This window comes from Phalacrocorax aristotelis, chromosome 5 (assembly GCF_949628215.1).
Source record: "Phalacrocorax aristotelis chromosome 5, bGulAri2.1, whole genome shotgun sequence".
Lineage (NCBI taxonomy): Eukaryota > Metazoa > Chordata > Aves > Suliformes > Phalacrocoracidae > Phalacrocorax > Phalacrocorax aristotelis.
The window spans coordinates 50,135,969-50,162,976 of record NC_134280.1 but is presented as its reverse complement, the minus strand read 5'-3'; the positions used below and the strand labels follow the sequence as shown (position 1 = coordinate 50,162,976).

Below are 27,008 nucleotides of genomic sequence, written 5' to 3'. Positions count from 1 at the left end.
ACTAAAGCACAGATAGGTTAATTCTTTCAATGTTAAGCAAAGTAACATTAAAGAGCTTAATTAGATATCCATAACTGGCTTCCAAGTAACACTTACCTATCAAAAGCAGAGGTTGCCTTAAGGATGAATTTTAGGTGACAAGAGTGCTGTCTTGAAACAGTTGGTTACTTTGTAAGTCTATGTGGACTGTGTTGGTTTTTTCAAAGTTAGACTGATTTCGAATTGAAGCTGGCTGAACTGTTTATACAGACATGCAAAAAATAACTGGCATCCTTAATGCTTGGATATTTATTTCTGTGCAGGTTTATGGATAAATCAAATGTTAATACAACAAGAGAATAGTTACAATGACAGAAAAGACTGCTGCAAAAAACTCTGGTAATGGGTATTTCAGATCTTCTAGATGAAGATGTTACTGTATATGAAATTGGTAATAGTTTATTAAAAAAAAAGTCTGGATTCATGTTAGGTTCCACAGTCAAGTGCAGATTATAAAGGCATTTTTATTTTAATGAGGCAATGAAGTTTATCTCCCAGAAATAAAGGGGGATGTTTAATTAAAGTTGGTTTAAAAATAAGTCTTTTGGTATGCTGCACTGAACTGACACTTTTTTCCTAGCAAGTTGTTTCCTTCTTCAGTTCATGTCTTCTTCCCTGCAAAGCAATGCTTAGTATTCATGCAGTTATTGAGCTATTAAATAGAACCTGTTAACAGTATTAAATTATAAAATGTTTTTTTTGTCGTTGTAGGAAGAAATCTGCTTCATCTAATTCAATCCTAATTCAGTCCTGCTAATCTGCTAATACTGTAGATTGAGATTTTTTTGCTGTTGCCAGGATACCCTGTAATGGGCAAGGAGCCTGAGAGAATACAAATCATTCTGTTTTTTTAACTTTTAAAAAACTTTTTTGTGTTTAACAGGTAAGAAACTATTAAACTTCACCTACAGCAGTAGATTTAGCTTCTGCATCTATAAAGCCTTATCTTAAAATTTAAGTGGTTCCTGAATGCTTTAACTTTTTCATGTCCCTGATGTCCACTAAAGGCATTTACCTGATTTCTGTAGGTTCACATTTACCACCTTCTAAGCTGCCCTTCCTTCTGCAGTTCAGACTTGGTGGCTATTCCTTCCCTTTCCTTGCAGCTTTTCTCTGACTACTTTCTAGCTGGCTGTTTCTAACTTTGTCTTTTAAATCACTCTGCTGCTGCACTGCTTCTTTCTTTGTCCTGCTTCAGTCTTACAATGAGAATCAGGGGTCACCTAGACACACTGTTGTGGTTATTCTATTTGTTTTACAGGGAACATGTTTTAAAGTGTTTTGGTTTTGTGCCAGGAGGTGTATCTGCTGCCCAGCCTCCCAATTCTTCGGAAGAGTTTCAAAGCAAATGTGTTCATGAACTGATGTATATTAGGTATGAATGATGTTTAGCACTACAGGTTATTATATTGAAGTATGATAATACTGTCTTCTGCAATTGAATTTTTAGTACTAAACTGCATGTTTTAGTATAAAATTGTCTTCTGGGTAGCTATGTGTTGTTCAGCTTGCTTTTTATAATATTATGGAACCATCTGCTTTTCTCAGTACATAGCTATCTTCATTTCTGTTTTGAAGATAATTGGGAGAATTCAAAACGTGAAGGATCTAACTGAATTCTGTAACCAATGGATATTTTAAATTTGTAAGTGTTTGGCTGTTGAAGTGGAGTTACTAGAAAATGATTTATCTTTTGTACCTGGGCAGGGATGATCAGTGTCTAATTGGTAGTTATTGCAGGTAATTAAGATCTATATTTATTAACACTTATTAACCTGTGGTTTGAGATAGTGTAGGAATTGACAAGGATACACTTGTTGCTTGGTATAAAATTACTCTTGTAACTTCATTGCAAACTGTAGATGTCAGCTGATTTTTGTACTTTTGCTGGAAGGTTATGACATCTTGAATTTTGAGGGATTGGTGTCTTTGTGTAAACATTAACTAGTTTGGACTTATGTACTTCAGCATGTCAAAAGAATGGATTATTGGGGTATTCAGTCATAATAAGGGTGTGTGTATATATGCAAGCTATAGATATATATTATGCATTATGTAAAAATACATATTTAAATCTGATCTAGATGGAAGTGCAACTAGTGTACATAAAGGGAGGCTAATGTGATAAGTAAGGGTGAAAGTGATCTCGCTTCTGTCTCAATTCTTACCTGTTCTGCACCCAAGCAGGCTCCCTCTTCCCTTGTCTGATAGGGGAGTGAAAGTTGCTACTTATTAGATAATTTCCTTCCTTGTGAGGAGGAGGTGGCAGCTGATAAAGAGGATGTTATGAAAATTACTGTCTTCATACAGTTTTCTGACATACTTCTCCCAATCAAGAAAGGACTACCACATGGTGTTTTTGCTAGCATTTCACTTATGTAGTTACCTTCTGAAAGTATACTAGTGAGCTGAGGAGCATTTGTGCTGTAAATGAGTTTTAGGGGTGGAAGGAACTGTACATTAGTCAATGAAGACGCTGAAGTGTTTCTCTGGTATTTGGAAGAAGGTGTAGTGTTTTGTTTCATCTGCAAATAGTTTTTTGGTATGTAAACAGTTCAGTGTCCATACCTTATGTACAAGGAATACACCCCCACAGTTCCTGAACCTTACAACTTAATGGTCTTGCTATGATGATTATAGAATCATAGAATGGTTTGGGTTGGAAGGGACCTTTAGAGGTCTAGTCCAACCCTCCTGCAGTGAGCAGGGACATCTTCAACTAGATCAGGTTGCTCAGAGCCCGGTCCAACCTGACCTTGAACACTTCGAGGGATGGGGCATCTACCACCTCTCTGGGCAACCCCTTCCTCTTCATAAAAAAATCTCTTCCTTACATCTAGTCTGAATCTACCCTCAGTTAGTTTAAAACCATTACCCCATGTCTTATCACTACAGGCCCTACTAAAGTTTGTCCTCATCTTTCTTATAAGCCCTGTTTAAGTACTGAAAGGCCATAGTAAGTTCTCCCTGCAGCCGTCTCTTCTCCAGGCTGAATAACCTCAACTCTCTCAGCCTTTCCTTGTAGGAGAGCTGTTCCAGCCCTCTGATCATTTTTGTGGCCCTCCTCTGGACCAGCACCAACAGGTCCATGTCTGTCCTGTGCTGAAGGGCCCAGAGCTGGATGCAGCACTCCAGGTGCGATCTCACCAGAGCAGAGTAGAGGGGCAGAATCACCTCCCTTAACCTGCTGGCCACACTGCTTTTGATGCAGCCCAGGATATGGTTGGCGTTCTGGGTTGCAAGTGCACATTGCAGGCTCATGTCCATCTATTCACCCACCAGTACCCCCAAGTCCTTTGCAGGGCTCCTCTCAATCCCTTCATCCCCCAGCCTGTATTGATATTGGGGGTTGCCCCAACCCAGGTGCAGGACCTTCCACTTGGCCTTGTTGAACCTCATGAGATTCACATAGGACCACTTCTTGAGCTTGTCCAGGTCCCTCTGGATGGCATCCTGTTCTTCTGGCGTGTCAACTGCACTGCTCAGCTTGGAGCCATTGCAAATTTGCTGAGGATGCACAAATTCCAACTGTCTGTCATTGATGAAAATATCAAACAGTACCAGTCCCAATACAGACCCCTGAGGGACACCACTTGTCACTTATCTCCATCCAGACATGGAACCATTGACCACTACTCTGGATGTGACCATCTAACCAATTCCTTATCTACTGAACAGTCCACCCATCAAATCCATATCTCTCCCAATTTAGAGAGAAGGATGCTGTAGGGGACCATGTCAAAGGCCTTAGAGAAGTCCAGACAGATGACATCAGTGGCTCTTCCCTTGTCCGCTGGTGTAGTCACCCCATCATAGAAGGCCACTAAGTTGGTCAGGCAGAACTTGTCCTTGGTGAAGGCATGCTGGCTGTCTTGAATCACCTCCTTGTGCTCCATGTGCCTTAATGCAGCTTCTTGGAGGATCTGTTCCATGATCGTCCCTGGCACAGAAGTGAGGCTGGCACATACCTCTTACTACATCGGGCTGCTCAAAGCCCCAGCCAACCTGACCTTGAACACTTCCAGGGATGGGGCATCCACAGCATCTCTGGGCAGCCTCCTCCAGTGTCTCACTGCTCTTATCCCTAGAGGCTGTTCCCTCAGCCTGCCCCTGTGTGCCACATGCCCTGGCCCCATACCATCTCAGGGGCCCTGGGCTGGGCCCACACCCCACACATCTTTCCTGGACTAGGGAGACCAGGAAGGGACAGAGGAGTCCACATGCAGTTGCTAAAGTACCAAATAAGAGAAGAAGAAAGCATTTTTACTATTACTTTCTTGTTTTATTGTTTTGGGTTTTTAAAAACTGTTTACTGCCCATCCTTGAAAAGAACTAGCTAGAAGGGACCTTAATGCTGCAGGCCAGTACTTCTTCCTGGCAGAGCTGCAGTCTTCTGCTTCTCTAAAGGAACAACTGTCTCTAACTTCTTTGCTTGATCTGTTGCTATTCTTCATGTACCACTGCGGAGTGTCTGGCTTCATCTTCAACCACCCATCGGGCAGCATTCTTGTCCTCAGACTGACGAAACCCACCTCCAGGCTCCAGGGACCTTGGTTGCTCTCTGAGGGACTCCTTCTGTTGCCCAAGTGCAGTAGCCTGGTGGAAGCCAGGTTGTCTCATCCCCTTTTCTTGGGCCTCAGGGCAGAGGAGATGGCACCCCTTCAGGAGGGGTGGGGGAAGGGGTAGGCAGATCGGAAAGAGGAGGTCTCACCACCACCCGTGGCAGTCAACAAAATATTTGTTAATGCTGGGAGATGGAACGTGTGATCGTGTGGGACAGCCAGGCATGGAGGCTGGGCCTCCCAGCTAATGCCAGGTGTGGAGGCTGGGCTGATGGTAGGGTGCTGGCTGGATGCTCCTGCAATGCTGCGTTGGTGGTGTCATGGAGGGGAGCCCTGGCATGCTGCAGTGGTGCCAGGAGACCCATCTGGAGGTGGATCATCCACTTCTGTCGGTTCTTGATCTTTCGGTGGATCTACCTCCATGGGTGGCTATTGCTACCATATAGCTGATGGTGTCCCCGCCTCTGATGCTGCTTCCTCTTTCTACATGTCTTCTGCAACCATCTATTTGTCTTCCCATGCAAAAGTGGGCAGCTACCCGCCTTGCTGCTGTGGGACCTCTTTGTTCCAATGATCCCTGGAACCCCAGGGCCTCAAAGCTCAGCAAATTGTGGGCCAGCTGCTGGGGTCCCTGTATAAGGCCCAGAAGAAAAGGCAGTGAGGTGGCTCATGACATCAGGAGGCCACTGTGATGGGGATGCATGTGGCCAAACATGGCTGTTCTAGGAGTTGGGAGGGCTGTGGCCTGAGAGATGGCCTCATGTGGGAGAGGGAGGAGGGTCAGGGGGGTCCGAGGGCCCCTTTCCTGGGGATTGCTCCCCTGTGCCCTTCTGTTGCCCCTTGGGCACAAGAACTGCCCTTCACCTCCTCTTGTGTGTCTGAGCTCCAGCCCTCTTTCCATCCTGTGCTTGGGCTGCCCTGGATGAGTTAATGGTAACGTATTGCAGGAGGGTCAGGGGTCCTCAGTGACACACATCCACCCCACCCCCCACCCCCCCCCCCAACTTGGCTCCCCACAGGTAGTACAGCCCTTTGCTTGATAGCAGCTGAGAGGGGGTAAAGCATCCAGATATCCCACAGGTGGAAAAGGGAGGTGCAGCTGGCCTGCGCAAGGTCTCCTGGCACTTCATGAAAGAATTATTGATGGGTTTTGCTTCCTTTTCAGTATCTTTTCTAGTTTGCTGTGCCATTTTGGGAATGGGAGGACAAGGCCTGTGCACAGTATTTGAAATATGGGTGCAGTATGTATTGAGTTGTTGAGGTAAAGGTGTTTGTATTTTGTGTTCTATTTCATTCCTTTTAATTTCAAACAGTCTATTGGCTCCCTCCTCTATAAAGTTTCTTTGAAAATTCTAGCTTATAATCATAGAAATCTAATATTAGTGTAAGTAGTGAAGTATTTGTCAAATTAATTTCCCTTAGGGCTCACGTTCTTGGCCTGAACAGGCTGTTCTGACACTTAAGAGACTGCTGCATCTTACTTTACATTCCCGTGAGATTTTTATTCTATGTCAACTTGATCTTACGTTTTGGTTTAGGAAATGTAGAAACTCTACCATGAAAACTCTCCTGTATTGCTGGATGTAATGTGAAGTAATGCAGTTACATCTAGGGACTTGGAACGGTAACTTACAACTCTCTAGCTAATAACACAATGAACTTCACTGCTTTAATTGAAACTAAATTTAATTTCAAATAGGCTATTGGGTAACTGTGGTCTCTATTGTATTATTTGAAGTATTTAAAAATAAAAGTAAGGAGTAGTTAAGAGCAGAGTTTTTACACTGCTTAAAAAACGTACTATTTTAATGGGAAAGAATAATCCTTATTTTTCCCCTGAACTTCCAGTGCAGAAGCAGCAATGTAAATGCATTGCTGTATATGAGAGATTTTCTTGCATTCATCAAGTGGAAAAAGTGGGGAATTCAGTTATGGCATAACCATGTCCTGCTGTCAATTACCATTAATTTATGGATAAGAATGGTTTTGGTCCAGATCTTCAAGCTAGAATGCAGGTGTCTTATTTTTCATATTTTGTTCAAATTGCTCTCGATTCCAGACTAAATCCATAAGTGCTTAATTTTCCCATTTAATAGGTCTTGGGATATTTTAATGCTTTGAGGAATTGTGCCCCAGCCTGCAAAGGAGAGGCAGTTGTAGACAGCGGGTTTACAATGGGCGATGCTCTGGTTGAGTGAAATACTTTAAAAAGTAGCCACAAGAGTGTCATATCTGTCAATTTGGGTGACTGGTAATTCTTTTTAGCTCTAAAATTTTTTCAGATATGCACTCGTGCTTAGCTTTGTTTGAACAGATGGTCCATTTCCAGTGTCAAAACAAGCACTTTATAAATGCTAGTATGGTGTCTTATTACTGTCCATCATTTGGAGAAATGAAGGGGGTGGAATGACCAAAACAAAACAAAAACCAAACACAACCCACAAACAAAAAACCCCACCCCCAAACTAGAAACTAATTAAATATACCTAGGGACTAACTGGTTGACCTGGTTGAGGTCATGCGATGCTGTCAGAAGGTCATGCTTAGCATTTTAAAGAAATGTATTCAAAGGTCTTTAAAATGTTGGTAAATTACCTTCATCATTACTTTGTCCTTCCCTAAACATACCTACTATTACTTGCATGGGAAATGCTCTTTATCACTAAGAATTAAGACCTTCTTGAAAGCCTGTGGTGGTACCAAGAACTCCTTCAGTGGTTGCTCTCCTTGCATCTAACAACTAAGTTGTCTTTTGCTAGTTACTATGCAGGAGTTGTAAAAACCTGTAGCCTACTTCAGCAAAACATAAATTAGTATGTGTTTCAATCATGGAAAATTTTGTTGGCACAAAAGTAACTTGATTTTTTTATCTGTAGTATCTGTAGCGCTTGAACTCTGTAGTAAGAAAATATGATGGTACATAAAGAAAATTGACAGTGATGTTCTGAGTTCAGATTTTTATAATGCAACCCTTATAACTCTGTATGTAGCATTTCTCAGACTTTCATATATTACAGAATCTTCAGCTTGACACTGATAACTTCTTTTTGAAAAGAAAAAAATTTCTTCTGCTTGAAAAATGAAACTGGGTATTGCTGTAAAATCTGCGAGGCTCCTACCAGAAGCTCTGTGTATATATATGCTTTAAACATGCAGTTGTCAGGTAAAATAGCCTTCAGCTGGCTAGCTGAGGTCCTTTTTGGTTTTCCTTCTGCACTGGTCTAAATCCTTATGTCTGCTTGTACCTACCAATACTCAACTGTTAGGTGGAAGTATGAGGTACCAAGTTGGAAGTAACTCCTAGTACAGTGTTTCTCATGTTTGTTTTAACTAACTATGATCCTTAAAAGTTTAACTTGAATCAACAGCTTACTGTAATAGTTTTCTTATTTACTGAAGGGACTTCTGGATGCTTTAAAGTACCAACTTTTTTTGATGGAGATGTCAGTTAAGGATTTGGTCTCTAGAAAGAACCACAGACTAGTTACTGTTAAACAAAATACCCACAGTGTGATTTTCTTCAGCTGTAGTGGGCAGAAGACTTCTTTAAGTCAGGTGCTTACTACCTGGAAGGTTATTTCAGCATTCATTCAGAGAATAATCTGTTAACAATATTAACTAAGAAAACAAAGCAATATTTTTCTGAATGCGAGGTGTTCCTTAGGATCCTGATTTTCTAGACATAAGGCCTAATTCTGACTTTGTTAATGGGACTGAAATTTGGAAAAGCATGAAGATAAAAATTTCAGGAATGGTAGGTTTTGGGAGGGATGGTAGAACAGTAGGCTGTGGGAAGACTAAAAATAACTTCTGTTTTTGAAAATTCCCTTCAGAACTATGGTAGGTTGATTCTAGATTATTGCCAGTGATAATGCCTAAGAAAATTCTCTTCTCTTCAGGGTTCCTGGACTTCCTCTTTGGCACATTTTATGTTGTTTATTTTTCCTTATTTCAAAGGACCTGGGCTCCTGTTGAAAAGTGATGGAATAATCTCTGGCCGGCACCTGACATGTTGAGGGAGCACCCCCTAAAAGAGATTGCCTGGGAGACAGTTTGTGAAATAACGCAGTAACATGTTTGCAGTAGTATGCTTCTTTTTTTTGTTGCTCTTTTCCATTGTTGAATTTCTCTTGAAATAAGTTACTGAGAAATACACTGAAGCTTCTGAAATGAGCTTTAATCACTGCAGAGGGATTTACATCTGGAATTAGCATTGATAGTGTTTACTTGCAAAGATGCTACTTTCACTAATTGGGGCAAGGGGAGGGATTTGATATGCTTTCTAGAGGCTTAGGAAAAAACCAAGCAAAAAATACCCTGTGACTTCAATAATGCACTAGTTTGACTTGCTTACAGTAAGTCTGTGTGTAGCCTGAATACCCACAAGCTAGTGTGTTTACTAACAACTTCGTATAATTTGATTTGATCAGGGGTTTTCAGCCCTGCTTGTAAGTTTACTAATACTTTTAGTAGAAAAGAATGTTTTTTTGTTTTTTAGCCACTTAATACTTGCATGGGGTCTCAGATGATTATAAGTACTGATACTGCAACTGAAATTATCTGTACCTTTTCCTGATTGATTTTGTTGGACTCCTCTGTCTTTAAACGGAAAGCTATACAATCTAGGGGCAGTTATATATGCTTGTAACTTCTGACAAAAGGCTAAGCAAAGTGAGGTGGTATTAAGTAATCAGTGTGTAATAGTTAAAGCAACAATGAAACACCTACAAGCAATTAAAACTTATCCATAGTGACAATACCAGGCTTTTCAATATTTAGGCCAAATACTGGAAGTCTTGATGATGAAGAGAGTAATGAGTGTTTTGCTGGATCCTTGGACCTGTATCTGTTTTCTGACTGCTCAAGTATTAAATTTGACACTTCACTGTTCTAGTAGCCATAGTGTGCATGCTGAATCCATTTTAACTTGGAAATAAAAGCTTAAAGCTGTCTACCTCTTAGTTTGTATAAGACTTAGATATGGCTATTTTAGTTTTTGTAGGTTTTTATAAGAGTGTATCACAAAAGCATAGTTTGATTATTGACTTTAAGCTTGCTCCTGCATACCACCTGCAGCTTACAGAAGGATTCCTGGTAGAATAGTACTATTCCCTTACATTCTCTGTGATAACTACATGTCCTCACAGCTGATGGTGTTGCAAGTGCACAGCAATAACAAATGTATCAAATTAATCCTTCACACATAGAAGGCAGTTACTAAAGGAGCAAAAGTGTTTCTTTCTTTATGTAAATCAGTACTACTGCTCAAAACCATGCCACTTCCAATTATAAGGACAGAAAAGTTTCTCTTACTGTTCTCTAGTATCTGTAGTATCCCTTTCAATGCACTTAAATTCTGCATTCATGTAAGACCAGTTGATACTGTGTGAGAGGTTAAATGTCGTGTAAAAGCCCTGCTTTGGAGAGGGGGAAATGGAGCAAACGCTTGAACTGAGCTTAATGAGAAGTGAAAGCAGTTTGGATCTATCAGATTGAAATATTATTTTCCTATAGCACAGTTGTCTCAGTAGCAACTGCTTGCAAGGTGTCTTAGAGCAACAGAATTAACATGGAGGTTCCAAAGCATTTTATAAGGAAAGGTTAAGTTGCTCATCTTTATACATTTCTGTTATGGCCTCTTACAATGTTTTAGTGGTTGGTGTTACTGCCCTTTCACATGTTTGCATAAGATATATTTTATTGTCCCTTGTTCTTCCTCCCATGTCAAGTTTGTGGAGGGAGGTACAGTGAGAGAGTAGGTCCTGTGTTGAACCCTTTGTGTGCTGTCTGCAAGTTAAATCATAATTCTTCCACCTTTATAGGTGTTTTCTTCAACAGTAGAGGTGGTACTCTAGTGCACTTATGCAGTGCCCATCTTATGTTCTCCCAACTGCTGAGCAAGTTCTGACCTGGTGCATAGCTTAAAAACAAACGTTGGGAAGAACAAATTCAATATATTGAAATCGAAAGTTATGATTTTTTTCTTTAATGCAGATTAGCGTCTTCCTGTCGTGTTGCCTGGAGCTGCCTAACTTAGTCTTTGGATGTTAGAATATTGGCTATTGATAAAGGTATAAAAATTACTATGGAGTATTCAGTCCTCTTTAATCCAGCCTGATTCTGTAGCTTTTTGATTGTCAGCATCTACTGTTGTCTCATACGAGTTCTAGAAAGTTTGTATGCATGCAGGCACCTTTAGGTTAGAAGCTATGAAATACCACTGTGAAGTGTTACTACAGATGCTGCTTAAATAGACTGTAAACTTAATGCTTTGTGTGTATTCTTATACAGACCAGCATGTTTTGGAAATTTGATCTCCATTCGTCATCCCACATAGACACACTTCTAGAGAGAGAAGATGTAACACTGAAGGAATTGATGGATGAAGAGGATGTTCTGCAAGAGTGCAAGGCTCAGAATCGCAAACTTATAGAGTTTCTGCTGAAGTCAGAATGTTTGGAAGACTTAGTTTCATTTATTATCGAAGAGCCACCTCAAGATATGGATGAAAAGATTCGATATAAGTAGGAAAACTTTTGAGGGTGGGGGACACTTGGGAAGGTGGAAAGAGGGATATCTTACTCCAGTTAATTTGGTAGTGTGTTCTGAATCCCTGCATGCTGGTATGTAGTACAATACTGGTATATTTAGGATAAGCTTGTTTTCAAGGGGCTTTGTAGAGCTTTTAAATAAATCATTCTAACATTTGCGTCTTTTTCAAATGGAAATCTCTTATCCACAAATGCTTCCAAAACCAATTGCTGTCCAAAGGAGGCTTACAAAAAAAAAAAATCAAAACTCACATGAAGAGTCTTGTAGATACGCTTGTTAATAGTTGAATAAATAACCCTGTCTGGGTTGTATAGTTAACTGCTTAACTTTATTGTATTGATGACTGATGAGATGTTTTGAAGATGCTTGTTAGAAGGTCTGTAGCACTCCTTAGAAGAATGTATTTAACATCTAATTGCTGGTGTTTTCCTTTGCAGAGCTAGAACTGTAAGAATTGGGTATGGCCATGACCTCAGTTAATTTGCTGAGAAGGTCCAAACTCAAAAGTCAACCTAACAATTTGCGTAAAAGCACTTCTACCCTTTTTGGCCCATTTTAGACTTGTCTATGTAGAAAGCTGCTTTTTTTCTTAAAACAGTATGTAAAAAAAAAAAAAAGGAGTTTAGCTTAGTTCACACTAGTTGCATCACTTCACCATTTCTGGTAAACCAAGCCTCCTGGAAGTGTTTTTAGTAGAGTTTGAAATTGAATTATCTTTCACTTAGAAACCTTAAGCTGCTGATGCTGTCCAAAATTACCTTTAGTGTGAGTAGGTGATAGTAATGTCAAATGTGGGAAATTACTGGTCTTGATGGCCTCTTAGTTTAATTACTCAATGTTCTGAACTGTACTTCTGACTGTCACGAAGCAGTGCTAGCTAATTTTGCAGCCTTTAGCAGACTTTGACTAGTTTACTGAGTTTCTACATAATTTTAGATATATGTAAAAAAAAAAAATCCTGAAGGTATTCCTTTTGACCTTTTTAATATAATCCCTGTTAGAAAGAGGCAAACGCACTGCTCCCTCCCCAGTGTTGGTCCAGTACTATCAGTCTGCTTAACTTCTTGGTAACTCTTTTCCCTTTAAAAAAAGAAGTGGCCTGTGAAATGAGTTCAGTACTTGAACAGATGGACTTAACAATAGAACAGATGGATTTAACAATAGATCTTGAAATAAAAGCTTGCCCTTTCCTTACCCCTCTTCCCTAGTGTTGTGCTATTGCTATTGAAGAACAGAGTAGTCCATTTCTTAAACGAAAGAAAAGAGCTTGTAGGCTTGAATGTGCAGTTTGCTACCTTGCAGTCATTTGCTGCTTTAATTAGTGCAGGCCAACCCTGCTTGAAAACTTGGTCAGAAGCCTTACCAGGTTCTGAATTCAGGCCTGGAAGTACGACAACTTGGAAGTATGAGTTATGGATGATTTTTTTGCCTTTTCCCCAGATATCCAAACATATCGTGTGAGCTGCTTACATCAGATGTATCACAGATCAATGACAGGCTGGGAGAAGAAGAATCCTTACTTATGAAACTGTACAGCTTCCTCTTAAATGAATCTCCTCTAAACCCTTTACTGGCCAGTTTCTTCAGCAAGGTGCTAAGTATTCTCATAAGCAGAAAACCAGAACAGGTGAATATTTTCAAGCTCTCCAATTTAATAAATGCTCTAATAAAGTTGTAGTACTCAGCAATGCTGCTTTAAGACTGCACATTTGAGGGATAGCAGTGGAGTGAAAAAAGTGTTCAACTTCCATATTAGCTGAAGACGCTAACTTTTTTATGGTATGCACATGATTCAAATACATCTTACTCATCCAGATATATTTTTTATGCTTTGATTCAGATTTGCCTGAGCTACTGTGCAGTCAGTGTGTGAGTGCTTACCTTTTGGCCTAGCTTAGCTCAGTATTTTATATGGTGATATTTGAATTAATTCTTTTAGAGGTGGAGGTGAGTGAATTCAGTCAGCAGGAGTGGGTCTGATTTGGTGTGAATAATTGTTATACAACAAGGGGAGAGACATTTGGAATCCTTGTTCAGAAATGTTGTTGTACTCTGTGTGGCCCAATACTGCAAACAGCTGCAATGAACTGGCTCTCATACCTGAGCAAATGAAGGTAGCGACTCTGTTCTCTATCTTTAATTTAGCAAGCTGTGTATTTATTTGTTGTTACGTTATGGTTTTGCTCTGTTGAGCTTTGATCACTAAGCAGGGGTGAGAGTAATTCATACCAAAAAGGAAAGCTGACTGTGCATTGGATTATAAGTAGTTTATGGTCAGCAAGTTGGCCTTGAGAGGAGGACCAGGACACACCGCACATAGTATGGATCTGTCCTGTGCCACTTCTGCTACTCTGTATGTGTGTATTATTTTATTATGCCCTGTACTACAAGCTTTAAGTGGTAAAAGTATTTAAGAAGTTCAAATTTATTTTCTCCATTTGGTAGGAGACAAACTAAAACTGCTTGCTGCAATTTACTATGTAAAATACAGATAAGCATATGTTAGCTTGCTTCTTTTTAATTTCTAGATTGTGGATTTTTTAAAGAGGAAACATGATTTTGTAGACCTCATTATTAAGCACATAGGGACCTCTGCTATCATGGACTTGTTGCTCAGGCTACTGACTTGCATAGAACCTCCACAGCCCCGGCAAGAAGTGTTAAATGTAAGTGAAATGTCTTGAAGGATTTTTGTCTGATGTCTGAGCTGTAAGATGGCTTATCTTCTGCTGGTTTTACTAAGTTTATTTCTTAAATGGGCTCAAAGTAGATGTGCGGGGTTTTTTTCTTGGAGCTGCCAATACTTTTCTAGTGGAGTCACAGCTTTGGTGGGGACTACCCAGAACCTGAGTGGCTGGACTACTCCCCTGGTCTTTAATATCTAACTTAAAACTGCCAGATGCAGTTATGAACACTCTTTTTTTTTTTTTTTTGGCATCAGGAAGTTTATTTAAAAATTATACCTAGGGCTTTCTTTTCTTCACTTGCTCAGAAACACTGATTTTACTTTTGTCCTTTTTACTGAAGTCCTGTTAGTCCTTGTTTAGAAATATTGGCAGTATGACTCGTGGCAGTTGTTGAACAACTTATTTTAATTTCATTAATTTTAATTCATTAACTCACTTGGATAATGTTCTTACTAACACCCACAAACACTTTTACAGTGGCTAAATGAGGAGAGAATTATCCAGCGGCTTGTGGAAATTGTACATCCATCTCAAGATGAAGATGTAAGTATTGGTCTGGCACTCTTCTGGGTCTGTCTGTTCAGCAAGTTGCTGTACGACGTAGTGTTAGAACTTGTAATTTTACTGTTTTCTGCTTGCTTTTTTTTCAGTAAGCTGATAACAGTGTTTAAGCGTGGTAATTTTGAGAGAAGGCGTGTGGCTCTTCTCCCCACCCTGTTCTTTCCACCTCCTTTTCTCCCCTCCCCCTTTCACATTTTTTAAATTGAGTCTAGCATGTTACTACTTTTCCAGTGAAAAGCTGTTTTTCTGTTCCAGAGGCATTCAAATGCATCACAGTCACTCTGTGAAATTATTCGTCTAAGCAGAGACCAGATGTTACAAGTACAGAACAGTTCAGAACCAGACCCACTGCTTGCAAGTCTAGAGAAGTAAGTTGGTTTGCTGAACTTCGTAATTTTTTCTTCAGTTCATAAATAACGTGATTTTTTACGTTTTGACCTTGAAATCCTTCAGAAATGGCAAGCCTTGCCTTTCAGGTGAATTTTCTTGCCTACCTGTTCTCTGTTTGTACGATTTTAAAAAACTCAACAAGTAAGCAGAGCCCACCTGGATGACTTCCGTGGGGGGGTTTGTCTCATTAAAATAAATTCTGTATTGCTGAAGTTAGTGGGATCAGACATGTGGAGGTCAGCTTGATATTGTGCAGGGTACGCATGGGAGACTTTGGGTTTGATCTGTTATTTGTTTTAAGTTAATCTAAGTGTGTTTCTGGTAGAGGAGATTCTCCTGTATTCCCTTCTCCCCTTTGCTGCTTTTGGGTTTAGGCTTGTGTGGCTGTTATGGTAAGCTAAATCAGGTTTTTGGTCTGACTGAAAACTTCCTTCTTGTAGTGTTGGTGGTCAGATCAAAGAACTAGATCTAGGGATATATGGTTGGGGCAGAGAGGATGGGAGTGATTGTCCTAGTGGTACCTGCTAGCTTGAAATAGCTACTAGTTTTCTTTGTATTATCCCATTATTTCACATGGGCAAATGGTAGCTACTTCTGTTTAACAGCTGTGTCCCGAAGTAGTGCTATATCTGATGCCAGTGCTTTCCTTTTCAGACAAGAAATCATAGAGCAGCTGCTGTCTAATATCTTTCATAAAGAAAAAAATGAATCTGCCATAGTCAGTGCAATCCAAATACTCTTGACCTTGCTTGAGACAAGACGACAGACGTAAGTGTTCTTATTTTGCTTAAATTATACTTGCATAATTTAACTAAACTACTGATCAGCAATAGCAAGTGTCTTCCATGTACGTACGACTGAACCATTTTTGTGGTCTGTTGTAGCTGAAGTAGAAGCAAACCAAGCAATTGATTGGCGTTACTACGCTTTCACCAAATGAGTGGTCTTTCTGCAGTTTTTTTCTAGAAGCTAGTTTGAGTGCCACTTGACAGATCAGACAAATTATATTTCATCCATTAGTTTCTGGATACAGCGAATAGATTAAATATGTACAGTGCAGTGGGTGGGTATTGACTTTTAAAAAGTTATTGCAACTTCACTTTGAGAAACTGCTGAACAGATCTGTGGTACATTCAACTTATATTGTTCAGGATAGATGAGTGAAGCTCTTTATCTGCCTCAAAAGAGGAAATAGAACAGCTGTAATATTTAATATCAAAACCATATTGGAGACTTCAAGCACAATAAACCTAAAAATGGTAGGGCTAGTGTTTGGATCTTGTTGAACCATTACTTCACACTTCATTTATATTTGTAACCTTCTGTTACTTGCCTCCTGCTCTTTCACATACCTTGAGAACCGTGACACTCAAAATCATACCTTAAAGATGTTTTACAACTAGTTTTGATACTATCAGATTTTGCTTTTGTGTGTTTTAGATTTGAGGGCCATATAGAGATCTGTCCTCCAGGCATGAGCAATTCAACATATTCTGTCAACAAAAGTGTTTTAGAAGCCATAAAAGCACGCCTTTCATCCTTCCATGAACTCCTACTTGAGCCTCCAAAAGTAAGTGAGACCTCATCTTACCAAATTGAAACAAGACTGTTACTGTGTGACTGTATCTTAGGCAGGTTATGATAAACAAAATCTGGTTCGACAACTTTCGGGCAAGTGCCCAGGCTCCTTCCCAGCCTGTTGTGAGCTTTGCTTTTCGTTGTTGTCCCTGACCCAATATGTTATGCTAATTGATGTGCTTTTCCAGCATGAGCTTTAATTGGCAGAATAGTCTTGATGCAATTACTTCTTCCTGAAAGCAGTAAAGTGGTTTGCTCTATATTCTCAAGGTGGGTCCTGTTTTCTGCTTGGAAATCCTATCTGGATAAGGAACATGGACTATGGATGCCTCAGTTGTTTGGAACTTTGGCATGGCCCACATGAGGCCTGCACAATTCATCTAGACTGGCCCAGGACCCAAGTAGAGTAGCTCCACGTTGTGTACCCTGTGCTCTGGGCATGTTAAATTCTTTGGGCTTTTAAACTGATTTAAGCAACTTACCTATGTCATGCTGTTGCAAAAGATAAATACAAGGTGTATAAATAGGGGGTTCACCTAGAATCTGTTTATATTTTTCCACTCAAATTTTCACTGGCAGAACTTCAGCTGGAGTACTGTACCCTGAAGTGGGTCCATAAGAGAGAAGGACCTGTGGGTTGAAGTGAAAACAAAGACCAGAGGCATATAAAATATTAGATGAGGGGGTGTCAAGGTAGTGTTAAAGTTTATTTTAGCCTGGAGAAAATTAGATCTCAAGATTTCAAAACGCAGCAGAGGTAATAAAATGCAAAGAAACTGTTTTATCTTTATTGCAACAACATGGCAAGATACAGGTCTATATTACAGTAAAAGCAGGGTCACATACGATACATGAGTATTTTCTGATGGTTGGATGTACTTAACATTTGAATAAATCATCTAGTGAAGTTATTGAATCTGGTCATCTGTTGGTTTGAGCACTAGTTAAATGAACCTCCTTAGATTTTTGCCTTATGTGAGGAATGGAATAAATGAATTAGCAGGATGTCAGTCTCTGCAAGGGTGGTGCTGGTCAGGCAAAAATGACATCCAGTGTTACAGAAGGCAGTAGGGGCCTCCTTGTCAAAATATGTTTGTGCCTTAGGATAGGAAGACACTTTCATTATGCAGCAAGCAGGGGAATTCATATTTGCTACTAGATTTTTTAGCTGTTTGGTAGCTAATACCAGATTTTTCTTATTGGCACGTAGTTATGTGACAATAGTTCTAGTTTGTTAACCAGCTAAAATTTCAATGTAAGAACCACGAAGCTTATGGCTGTAATACAAGGATCCATAGTGCATGGAAAGAGATTATTGCTGTGTTGGAAGTAACTCTTTCAACTCCTTCAGAGACTACAGATGGAGCTTGTTTAGTGTATAACACTAGAATAAGGCACCAGAGAAGCTTGTTGCTTAATGAAATTGATTTCAGGTATATGAAGTTAGGGTTTTTGAAGCATTATTTCGAGACTGTCCACTATAGCTGTACATCGATTAACCGGTGAGAAATATTTCCTAGGAAGTCTACCCTAATTCCTTGGGTAGAATGCATCTACTTTAAGATCCTGTCTGTAGTTAACAATCAGTTTTTACATTGTTGTTTGTTTCATATAGCTGCTTTTAATGCTTCCTGTCTATGGAGTTAAAATAAGCTATAGTGTTCAGAACTAAAATCTTTTTTGCAGGGTGAAGGTAAGGCTTGCTGAAGGACTGATTGTATGTTTTTTTTTTTTAAGCACTACTGTGTCATTGTGCATAGTAATGATGAGCTGGTTTTTTTAAAGAGATTTTAATGGGGTTTATGTATGTACTTTTTTCAGAAAAGTGTCATGAAGACAACCTGGGGTGTATTGGATCCACCTGTGGGAAACACACGTTTAAATGTGATTAGATTAATATCTAGCCTTTTACAGATGAATACAAGCAGTGTGAATCAGGAGCTTATAGAGCTTAACAGCATAGGAGTAATATTGGTAAGAACTTTATGCCGCTTTCTTTATTTTTATGGATTGCTATTAAGATCTTGTCTGTTTTTTCTGTCACTGCAGATAACTTGTAGTGTATTTTCCAGCCTAACTTTTCAGCCTGTTTGTGTTGTGGCTTCTTTTGCACTGTTTAAGAACTCCTAATATTGGATTTTACTGTTAAATTCATCGTTCTGAAGTAAGCATTTTCTTCCTATCACTTGACTGGTTCTTATTCTCTACACCTTCATAAGTACATGAAGTGGTTTTCTTAACAAACTTAGGTTTTTCATCTGTGTTCTCAAATTTTCAGCCATGTTCAAGGCTTCCCTGCTGTTTTTGTACTTTTCCTAAGCTGTTCCCTCAAAACCCCTATTCCTTTCTTAATAATATATGGGACATAAAATGGAATTTCAGCACTGTCCTATAAGAGGACAGTTACTCTTGGTAGCTCATACACCTTCAAAGCAAGATGTTGCACAAAAAACTTTCAGTCAGTTAACTTGCTGCTTTTTCCTAATGTGGAATGTGTACCTTGAGTAGTTCCTACTTCAGCTATAGCAAGACATACTCTTTTGTGTTTAGGTTGACCAAAAAATTCAAATGTTGGTATGAGATTAAAAACAACTATCAAAACATGCTAGAATTTATACTACAGTTTCTGAATACAACATGTAAACTTTTTCTTCTAAGCAGGCAGTTGCAAACTTAAAGTGAAAATATTTTCTCTGCCCCAAATTGTTTTATGTTAAAATACCTTTTTCCTTCAACTAATTTAATACAGCTATGGTTGTAATGTCTTCATCTCAATTTCGCCACACAACTTGGGTTTGTGGACAGGTGCTAACTTGCATACAGCGAACTTCACTGTAACTGAAGATTTCCTAGATGTGTTGTCTAAGGGAATGTACATGATATGAGCATTTGCATGTTCTTATAAGTAGATTATTTTGTAAACTAAATTCAGTGAGGGTTGAACATGCTTTTCTGTAGCAATTTTTACATAAAGAGGAAAAGTAGTTAGAGCCATATAAACTTCTCAGTGCTTCACGCTGTTTGCTGAAACAGCACGTGGTTTACTGTGCAGACTTGACTGTTAGGAAAAGTGTCTAATTCCAGTAGCATATCTTTATGAGAGGCTGTCATTAGTTTAGGAGGACTGAAGGAAAATTGGAGATCTTTAGCCATATTTTGAATGAGACTTAAATTGTTTAATACCGTTCCAATCATTGCACATATTTCCGTAACTAATTTCATTTTACCAGTGACAGTGATCATTTAAGTTTTGCAGTAAGAAGTCCAGAATAACCAGACATAAAGCTTGGGAAAAAAAATCTTTCCTATGTTTAAGAGCAAAAATGTGGAGAACAAGGAACATGACTAAATAAACACTGCTAATTGTATCTGAACCTCAGTATTTGTCTTGTGTGAGGCATTTAATAATCTTAAATGGCATCTAGATTATCTAGGTAGCCTTCTGTAACAGAAGAATAAAATTAGTAGACGACAGGTTCAAAACACGTAGAAATGATTTGGTAAGGAATCTCACTGAAGTGAGGAGCACGTTATAAGTGGTGGTGTAGATCCTAGAAGGTTAAGTGAACTCAAAGAGAAGTCTGTCAAGGGCTACTAAGGTCAAATAACACTTCTGACTCTGGGTGGCAGCTAGCAGAAAGAATGTTAAGTGGGGAGTATCATTCCTCCCTGTCTGTCTTTTCTGAAAGTGCATTATTGGTTATCCATGGGATAAATCCAGTTACAACTGACTTTTTGTTCTGACCCCATATGATAGCCCTTGTGTTCAGATACAATAGCAAGCACGAGAATTAACATATTTGTAGGTCACAAATTTTCTCTTGCACAATAATACTTATTGAAGAACTTAAAGAACTGGTTCTTTTGTAGTCATTCAAATGACTTGCTAGGGTGAGATTATTGGTTATGTTTAATGAAAAGACCTTGGTTTGTCTAAACCTTGTTGAATTTGTTTTTCAGGACATGTTCTTTAAATATACATGGAATAACTTTTTGCATACTCAAGTAGAAATTTGTATTGCATTGATTCTTGCAAGTCCTCTTGAAAGCACAGAAAATGGCACAATTACAGATCAGGATTCCACTGCGGACAATCTCTTATTGAAACATGTAAGTTGCGGTTTTTCAGGGAATCTATTGAATTTTCTTGCCTCTGGGCTATCGTAGTAAAATTGGGATATATTTTATTTATGTATAGAATGAATATGAATATTTCTCTGTTTTTTCTTAAAATGTCAGTTTGGGGTGTTAAACCTGGGAGTCCTTAGAGGAGATTTTTGCTACCCCAAAGTGAGTGTGTGTGCAGAGCTGCAAATATGTATTTTCCTTGAAGGAGAAGTTCTGCTTATTTTTAAGAATTAAAATTGCTATTTCAATAGCTTTATGCTACTGCAACTCAGCAGATAGAAAGAAGTAGAATTAATGTAGGTTTAGCTTTTAGGTTTCTGATTGCTGGTTCTGAACTTTAAACCTTTTGAGAATGTTCATCCTAAACCTGAAATTAGTTGGCATGTAAGACTGTGTTTGTTAAAATCAATTGTAAAATGTGTTCTACTTTACTGTTACTAAGCATATTTTGCTCTTTTGATAGCTCTTCCTTAAGTGCCAGTTAATAGAACGAATACTTGAAGCATGGGAGATGAATGAGAAGAAACAGTGAGTAACTAGTTTTCTCAGTCCCTGCAATTGTCTATATAAGACTTGAATTGTGAAACAAATGTATGACTTATTCATAACTGATCTGGCCAGTTCTAAAAACACCTGTAGGTTAATGTTTGCATTAAAGCTTTCTCTCACACTGCTTTTTGGCGGCATTCTAATGCATTTTCCCATGACTCTTTGAGGAGACACTATTTGTCATTCTTGCTGTGTTTAAGATATTACTATGATCTTCAAAGTCTATCCATATCCAAGCACAGAAACATATGTTAAGTTTTGAGAGGACAGGAAATATAAGCAATTGAAAATTATTTATAAACACATCAAAGTATAATACGTATTGGGGAGCAACAGACTCTGAAGTAGTAAAAGCCAAGTCCTCAGCAATGGGCTACCTTCTAAAAGTATGTGTTTGTGCAAGAACAAGAATGAAAGTTTCAAGTAGCTAATGTTGCTGGAAACTGTGTTCATAGCAGGAGAAAAACCCCTCTAGCTTCACCTGAGGTGGTAAAACAGCTCTCTGAAGGCTCGTAAGTTTGCCTCAGGAGATGGTGAACAGTAAATGTTAGCTCTAACTTACCAAAATACTGAATTAGCTGACTGGGATAGTGTTGCTGGTTTGCTGGTGTATTATTTGAGACAGTTCTACTTCCCAAAATATGCCTGTTACTATTTGATGTGAATCAGTAAATATATGGCTAATGTAACTGACCTGAAAATAAGGATGTTCAAGTAGGTGAAGAGGGTGCTACAAAGAGGAATGTGACTTAACTGTAGAAAACATGCTCTCCCAAATGTATTTTGTATCATAGTCTCCTGAGGTTATAGAGAATTGTCAACTTCTTCACAAATTAGACTCTCAAAGGAGAGAAGTACGGAAAGCTATTTCCATAGATCCAACCTAGAACTATCCATTGATTGAATAAGAATGTTCTTGATCCAGGGCTTACCATAGGGATGGATGAATTAAATACTTAGTCTCATGTTTGCAAATACAAATTTGGAAAATATTGTTGGAAACCTCAAATTGTGCTTTTGTCTGGAAAGAATTTATTTTAGTTTGTGAGAAATGAGCAGGCTGTAAGTAATTCACCCTGTTATCCAATTTTGTACAGGTATGACTGCAAATATAAGTTTTTAAGAAGAGGTATTATTAGCTTAGCTGCTTCAGGAAATGGATTTTTCTTTTTATGCTTTTGTATTCTGTCAATGTTATTTTGAGCAGCTCTAGGAGCTTGAGAGTGGCTGCTTTTTGCTGGTAAATATCTGACATCTGACATAGTAAAAAGCTGTTTGATTCACTCGGATTGATAAGCATTTGCTAACAGGAGATACAATCATGCTCTAGCCTTTTTGGCTAGGCAATGGCAACTCAATCCACTTCGTCTAATGCAAGTGCTTTTTATGGCATAGCCTGTATTAGAAATTATAACCTTTGCCACCATCACGTGTTGCTTGTTTTGAATGTACTTGTTACCTAAACAGTCAAGGAAGTAAGACAGGAATCTCAAGCTGTTTCTGTAAACAATGTGATACTGTTTCATTCATGACATCTTGCACTGACGTAACATCATTTCAGTTACCTCCTGTGTTAGATGATGATAGTGGTGGAAAATCAAGTCATGTGATTTGTGTTTGCATAACATAAGCTACTTCCTGAAGTGCTGTCACTTTACAAAGATTTCAGTCAAGTTCATGGGAGGTTGGTCTAGTGTGTCTTTCTGAGTGTGTCTTTCCTGGTTTGTTTTTTTTTTTAAAAAAGCACAGAACTTTAAAAAGCTGACACAGCAAATGTCAGGTTAGTTTGCAGCTAAATGTTAAAAATTCAGTCCAAGTCAGAGCTCTCGCTTCAGCTTTTAGGTCAGCTCTAAATTGGTTCCAGCTGATCATAGCTACTCAAAGCACTACTCTAAATGCTGGTGATTCCTGTTCTGACAAAGCAATTCTGTCACAAAAATATTCAAACCACCTTGTAATTGTACCTCTGGTATGCGCTTAAATGTTGTTCCTAAACTCCAGGAAAGCACTGATCCTGACTTAAATTTCAGTTGGTCATACCATTCCATCCCTGTAGGCTAAATGTAATGTTAAGAAGCTCTGCAGTACAAGGACACACATTGGATTTAAGAATTTTTGTTTATGATTACGGACTCAAAGCTCAGAGAATGTTCCCTGTATTGAGGTTTTGGAAAATAGTGTCAGCAACAGGAATTTCCTAAAATCTGTGGAGCTGTTGTTAATTGTCTTTATCAAGGTAGTGCTGTACATTTTTTCTTTCTACACACAAACGTGAAAGCAGAAATAATCTGTTAGATACTCTGCACATCCTTCTTAAAAGACTTAACAAGCAGGTAAACTACCAAACTAGCTCAGTGTAGTCAAACCAGTTGGTATCAGGAATTCTTCAGTATTTTTGTGAACCTTTGGTTTTAGGATGCAACTCTTCTGCTTAAGAATCAATACGTTATTTGTGTTAAGTAACTTCTTGACTCTGGTAGAGTGTTTTATAACAAAATATAGTAGTACAGTTGGTCTGAGTGTGGGCAGTTGAATTCCTTTTGTCTCTTGCAGGGCTGAAGGAGGAAGGCGGCATGGCTATATGGGTCATCTTACAAGGATAGCAAACTGTATTGTGCATAGTACAGATAAGGGGCCAAACAGTACACTAGTCCAACAGCTCATTAAAGGTAATGTTAATGGTCTTACGTTTGTCTTCGTGGCTTTCAGTATCAAATTTTGAGGAAATGAATCAAACTTAAATTAAGGCAGCAGTTGAATAAAAGAAGAAAATATTACTTCTGATGCATTCAATTTTAAACCAACCATTCTTAAACATATGCTGAAGTCCTTTTTAGTTTTTTTCAAACAGTATCAAAACTCCCTGGAATAAATGTGAAGAGATGCTCACCTGCTTGATTTGGACTTGTTTGCTACATGGAGCAATCCTTATGGACTTAGGAGGATGTATATGTCCTTTGCAGTATTTCTGGTAGAGCAGGAGAGAAAAATTAAAAATTAAGTGATGCTCTGTTGTTGATAATATTAAATTGGGGTTTTTGTTTCCTATGCTAGAGCTTCCAGAGGAGGTCAGAGAGCGATGGGAGACATTCTGCACAAGCTCTTTAGGAGAAACTAACAAGAGGAATACAGTGGACCTGGTAAGTAGTGATACATAAGGTATCAAAATTTACTTGGACCCCAGTTTCTTTTTGTCATTAGCACAGCCAGTCTTCCCAGCTACCATGTACTTGTGTCAACAAGTACACCTTGTTGCTGAGCTATGGAACTGATAATTCTTTAGTTTACTTCTCAACTAAAGCTGTATCATTAATATTTTGTATGGGAATCTTCTAGTAGCTCAGTTTGTATTATTCATCCCAGACAATCGCCAGGAAGGAAGACTTTTTTTTTACAGCTTCAGGTTAGTGTCCTTGAAAACTCCTGTCTGCTTGAAGCATACAAATTAAAACTGCAGAAGCAGGTGTTAATTGCTTTATGTACAGTATGTAAATGAGCCTGTAAGTTTAATGCAAAAATGCTACCTGCATCCCACTGCATGTGTTAGTGACCTTGCTTAAGTGAAGTAATTTTACATACTTCTGTTGTACACCTGTTACATTTCTTCTGCTCATAGCAGTAGTGATTACACTTCTACTTAGGCTTAGCTTTTTTCTAAGTGTATGAAGAGGTTTTGTGTAATCGTGTTAAATATACAGTTTTAAGAGTAATCACTTGCAGAGGCAGTTTCCAATGTCAACAGACTGATTACTAACATACCTGACTTCTCTAGGAGTGCAGTGCTTTGCATGTGGCTTCATTACCTTGTGCTGATGATATATTAATTGGGCTATTCCAGTATAATATAGCAACTGGAACATAATGCTAATGTGATGTGTGTGGCAATAGAAGCAACAGGAAATTAATCTGAAACTGTGCAATTTGTGGAAATGACCAAATGATCTACAGATGATATTTTTTGCGTGAGCCTGTGAATGCAAAGTAGTTAATAGTACTTGTAAAATAACAATGTTTTCCTCTTGCTAGAAACTAATTCTTGGTCAAGGCCAAGAGAAGAGTCATCTAAAGAGGCAGAATTTTAAGTTCATTTATAATTAATAACATCATAATTGGCTCTTCAGATACATAATCATTTGCTTGGGTGTACTTGATGTAATAACAGTTAAACATCATTTAAAACATGTCTCCAAACTCCACAGTCTTCAGCTGAATAGAAATACGAAGCATTAAAAGAAACTCTTGTATCTAAAATGCCATCTGGAAGATACAGTGTTGAATTTCTAAAGTTATCGGCTTTATTTCTGCTTGTGTGATCAATTCTTATAAACATTGGATTAGCATTTAGTTCAAAGATAAACAGTCATGGAAAGTGCATTGTGGTGTAAGAGACAGTAAAAAGATCTCGGAAGACTCAGCTTGTTGTTTTACTCAGTCAAGTTTAAGTTATGATTATTGCATGGGTCTATGCTGAAAGCCCAGCCCCATGGTATTTCTTCCCAGTCATACTGTCCTCTAATATCCATGCTTTTGATCTGTGACTTGGTCTCCATAAACCTGTTCTCTCCATCTATAAACCTGGATAACTTGATATGTCTGAGTGAGCTCTTCTGTAAGCTTATGAAAGCATCCTCGTTTAAAACAGCAGCTTACTAGAACTACTGTTTATACCTGAAAAATTATATACCTAATTTGAAGTGCAGATTTTCAGTGTCCCCAGTGCAAGATCTTAAGCACACCTTTCTTAATATTCTGTGGACTTAGAGTTATATTTATTACTGGGTAGATGAGTAGACTGATTTATTTGATTCAAGGTTTTCCTGTCCTAAGCAAGCTGTTGAGCAAAATGTAGTTATGGGTGATATAATAGTTATGCAAACAGTTCCTGACCTGAATGACCAAACTGTGGTTTACTGTTTTACTTGATTTCCTTCAGTCAACTTCCTGGATTTACTAAGCTTAGATTATCTGATCTTTATGTGTATGCATACTCTTACAATGTGAAGTTCATTTTAAAATATGTAAATAAGTTAGCTGTGTGAAGGCTACGGAAGTAACTGATTTTGTGAGTACTTTCAGTGCTTCAGTGATTTGGTGCTCAGCAAAGAAAGGTCTCTTACTGTAATGGCACAAGGTATGTCATCCTGGGGTCCCATGCATAATGAACTGCTTCTGCAGCCATGAGACTGTTCTTGTATCAGGGAAGTTGACTGTAAATCTATCAACACTATCCCTTTCATTCTCTTTCTCCCTCTCTAGTCTTTTCTAGCTTGCAGACAAGTTCTTGTGGCATTTTCTAAAACAACAGTAACTGCAGACTTAAGTCTGCTACGTGATTGCTTCTTAGAGTTTCCCCAAAACACTTTACAGGAAGCTTTTTTTTTGTTTTTCCACTGCTAATTGTCCTGTTAGAAGGTAGGCAGTGCTTTGCTAAGCTTACCTACCTACACTTACCTAGCTGAAGATAAAATACATGTGGAGTAATTGTTCATTTTCCCTTTAGACAAGGTGCATTAATGAAGCTGGTACAGTGAAGAATGCTATACAATTTATGATGCTAGGTTTGTACAAGAGAGACTGTATAACTTCAGGTGTGTCTTCATGGCAATATCCTTCCAATATTAGTCATGATATTGAATGTTTGTGAGGCATACTTAAAGACTAGTTGAGGAGAGTATAATTCCCCTAAGACTAAAAATAACAATCTACAGGACAAATTGTTTGTTGTTGCCTTAAAAGTCACCGTATGGTTCCTTTCCCTTAAGGAAAATCCTTTTCAATATTACTGGGAAATGAAGTAGAAAAATGCCACACATTAGAATGAATTATTTGCAAAAAGTGCTTGTGCTGTGTGTTAGTGTTAGAAAGTGACTGGTCTGAACAGTGAGGAGCTTAAGTAAAGCATTAACTACTGGAATTTGCAGTGGTCATTGCCACTCCCTTACCTGGCATAATTCTGCCATTT

The 27,008-nt window shown here is 38.6% G+C and overlaps 1 protein-coding gene across 21 annotated transcripts in view; it reads left to right on the top strand.

Annotated features, from left to right (window-relative positions):
* PPP6R3 (protein phosphatase 6 regulatory subunit 3) overlaps positions 1-27,008 on the top strand; it is a 67,260-nt gene that overhangs the window by 15,223 nt on the left and 25,029 nt on the right. For 4 of the 21 annotated variants that reach the window (XM_075094409.1, XM_075094395.1, XM_075094416.1 and 1 more), the window contains exons 2-17: positions 751-922; positions 1,301-1,414; positions 8,559-8,686; positions 10,596-10,672; positions 10,893-11,125; positions 12,594-12,780; positions 13,682-13,819; positions 14,318-14,383; positions 14,657-14,769; positions 15,446-15,559; positions 16,232-16,361; positions 18,191-18,343; positions 20,330-20,479; positions 20,961-21,025; positions 23,600-23,715; positions 24,101-24,186. In XM_075094409.1, the coding sequence (XP_074950510.1) occupies positions 10,646-10,672; positions 10,893-11,125; positions 12,594-12,780; positions 13,682-13,819; positions 14,318-14,383; positions 14,657-14,769; positions 15,446-15,559; positions 16,232-16,361; positions 18,191-18,343; positions 20,330-20,479; positions 20,961-21,025; positions 23,600-23,715; positions 24,101-24,186 (1,578 nt within the window). In that variant the 5' untranslated portion in view covers positions 751-922; positions 1,301-1,414; positions 8,559-8,686; positions 10,596-10,645. Of the gene's footprint in view, positions 1-750; positions 923-1,300; positions 1,415-5,766; positions 5,863-7,618; positions 7,765-8,558; positions 8,687-10,595; positions 10,673-10,892; positions 11,126-12,593; positions 12,781-13,681; positions 13,820-14,317; positions 14,384-14,656; positions 14,770-15,445; positions 15,560-16,231; positions 16,362-18,190; positions 18,344-20,329; positions 20,480-20,960; positions 21,026-23,599; positions 23,716-24,100; positions 24,187-27,008 lie in introns of those variants that run through there. The other 17 variants (XM_075094417.1, XM_075094412.1, XM_075094415.1 and 14 more) reach the window with 13 other exon arrangements.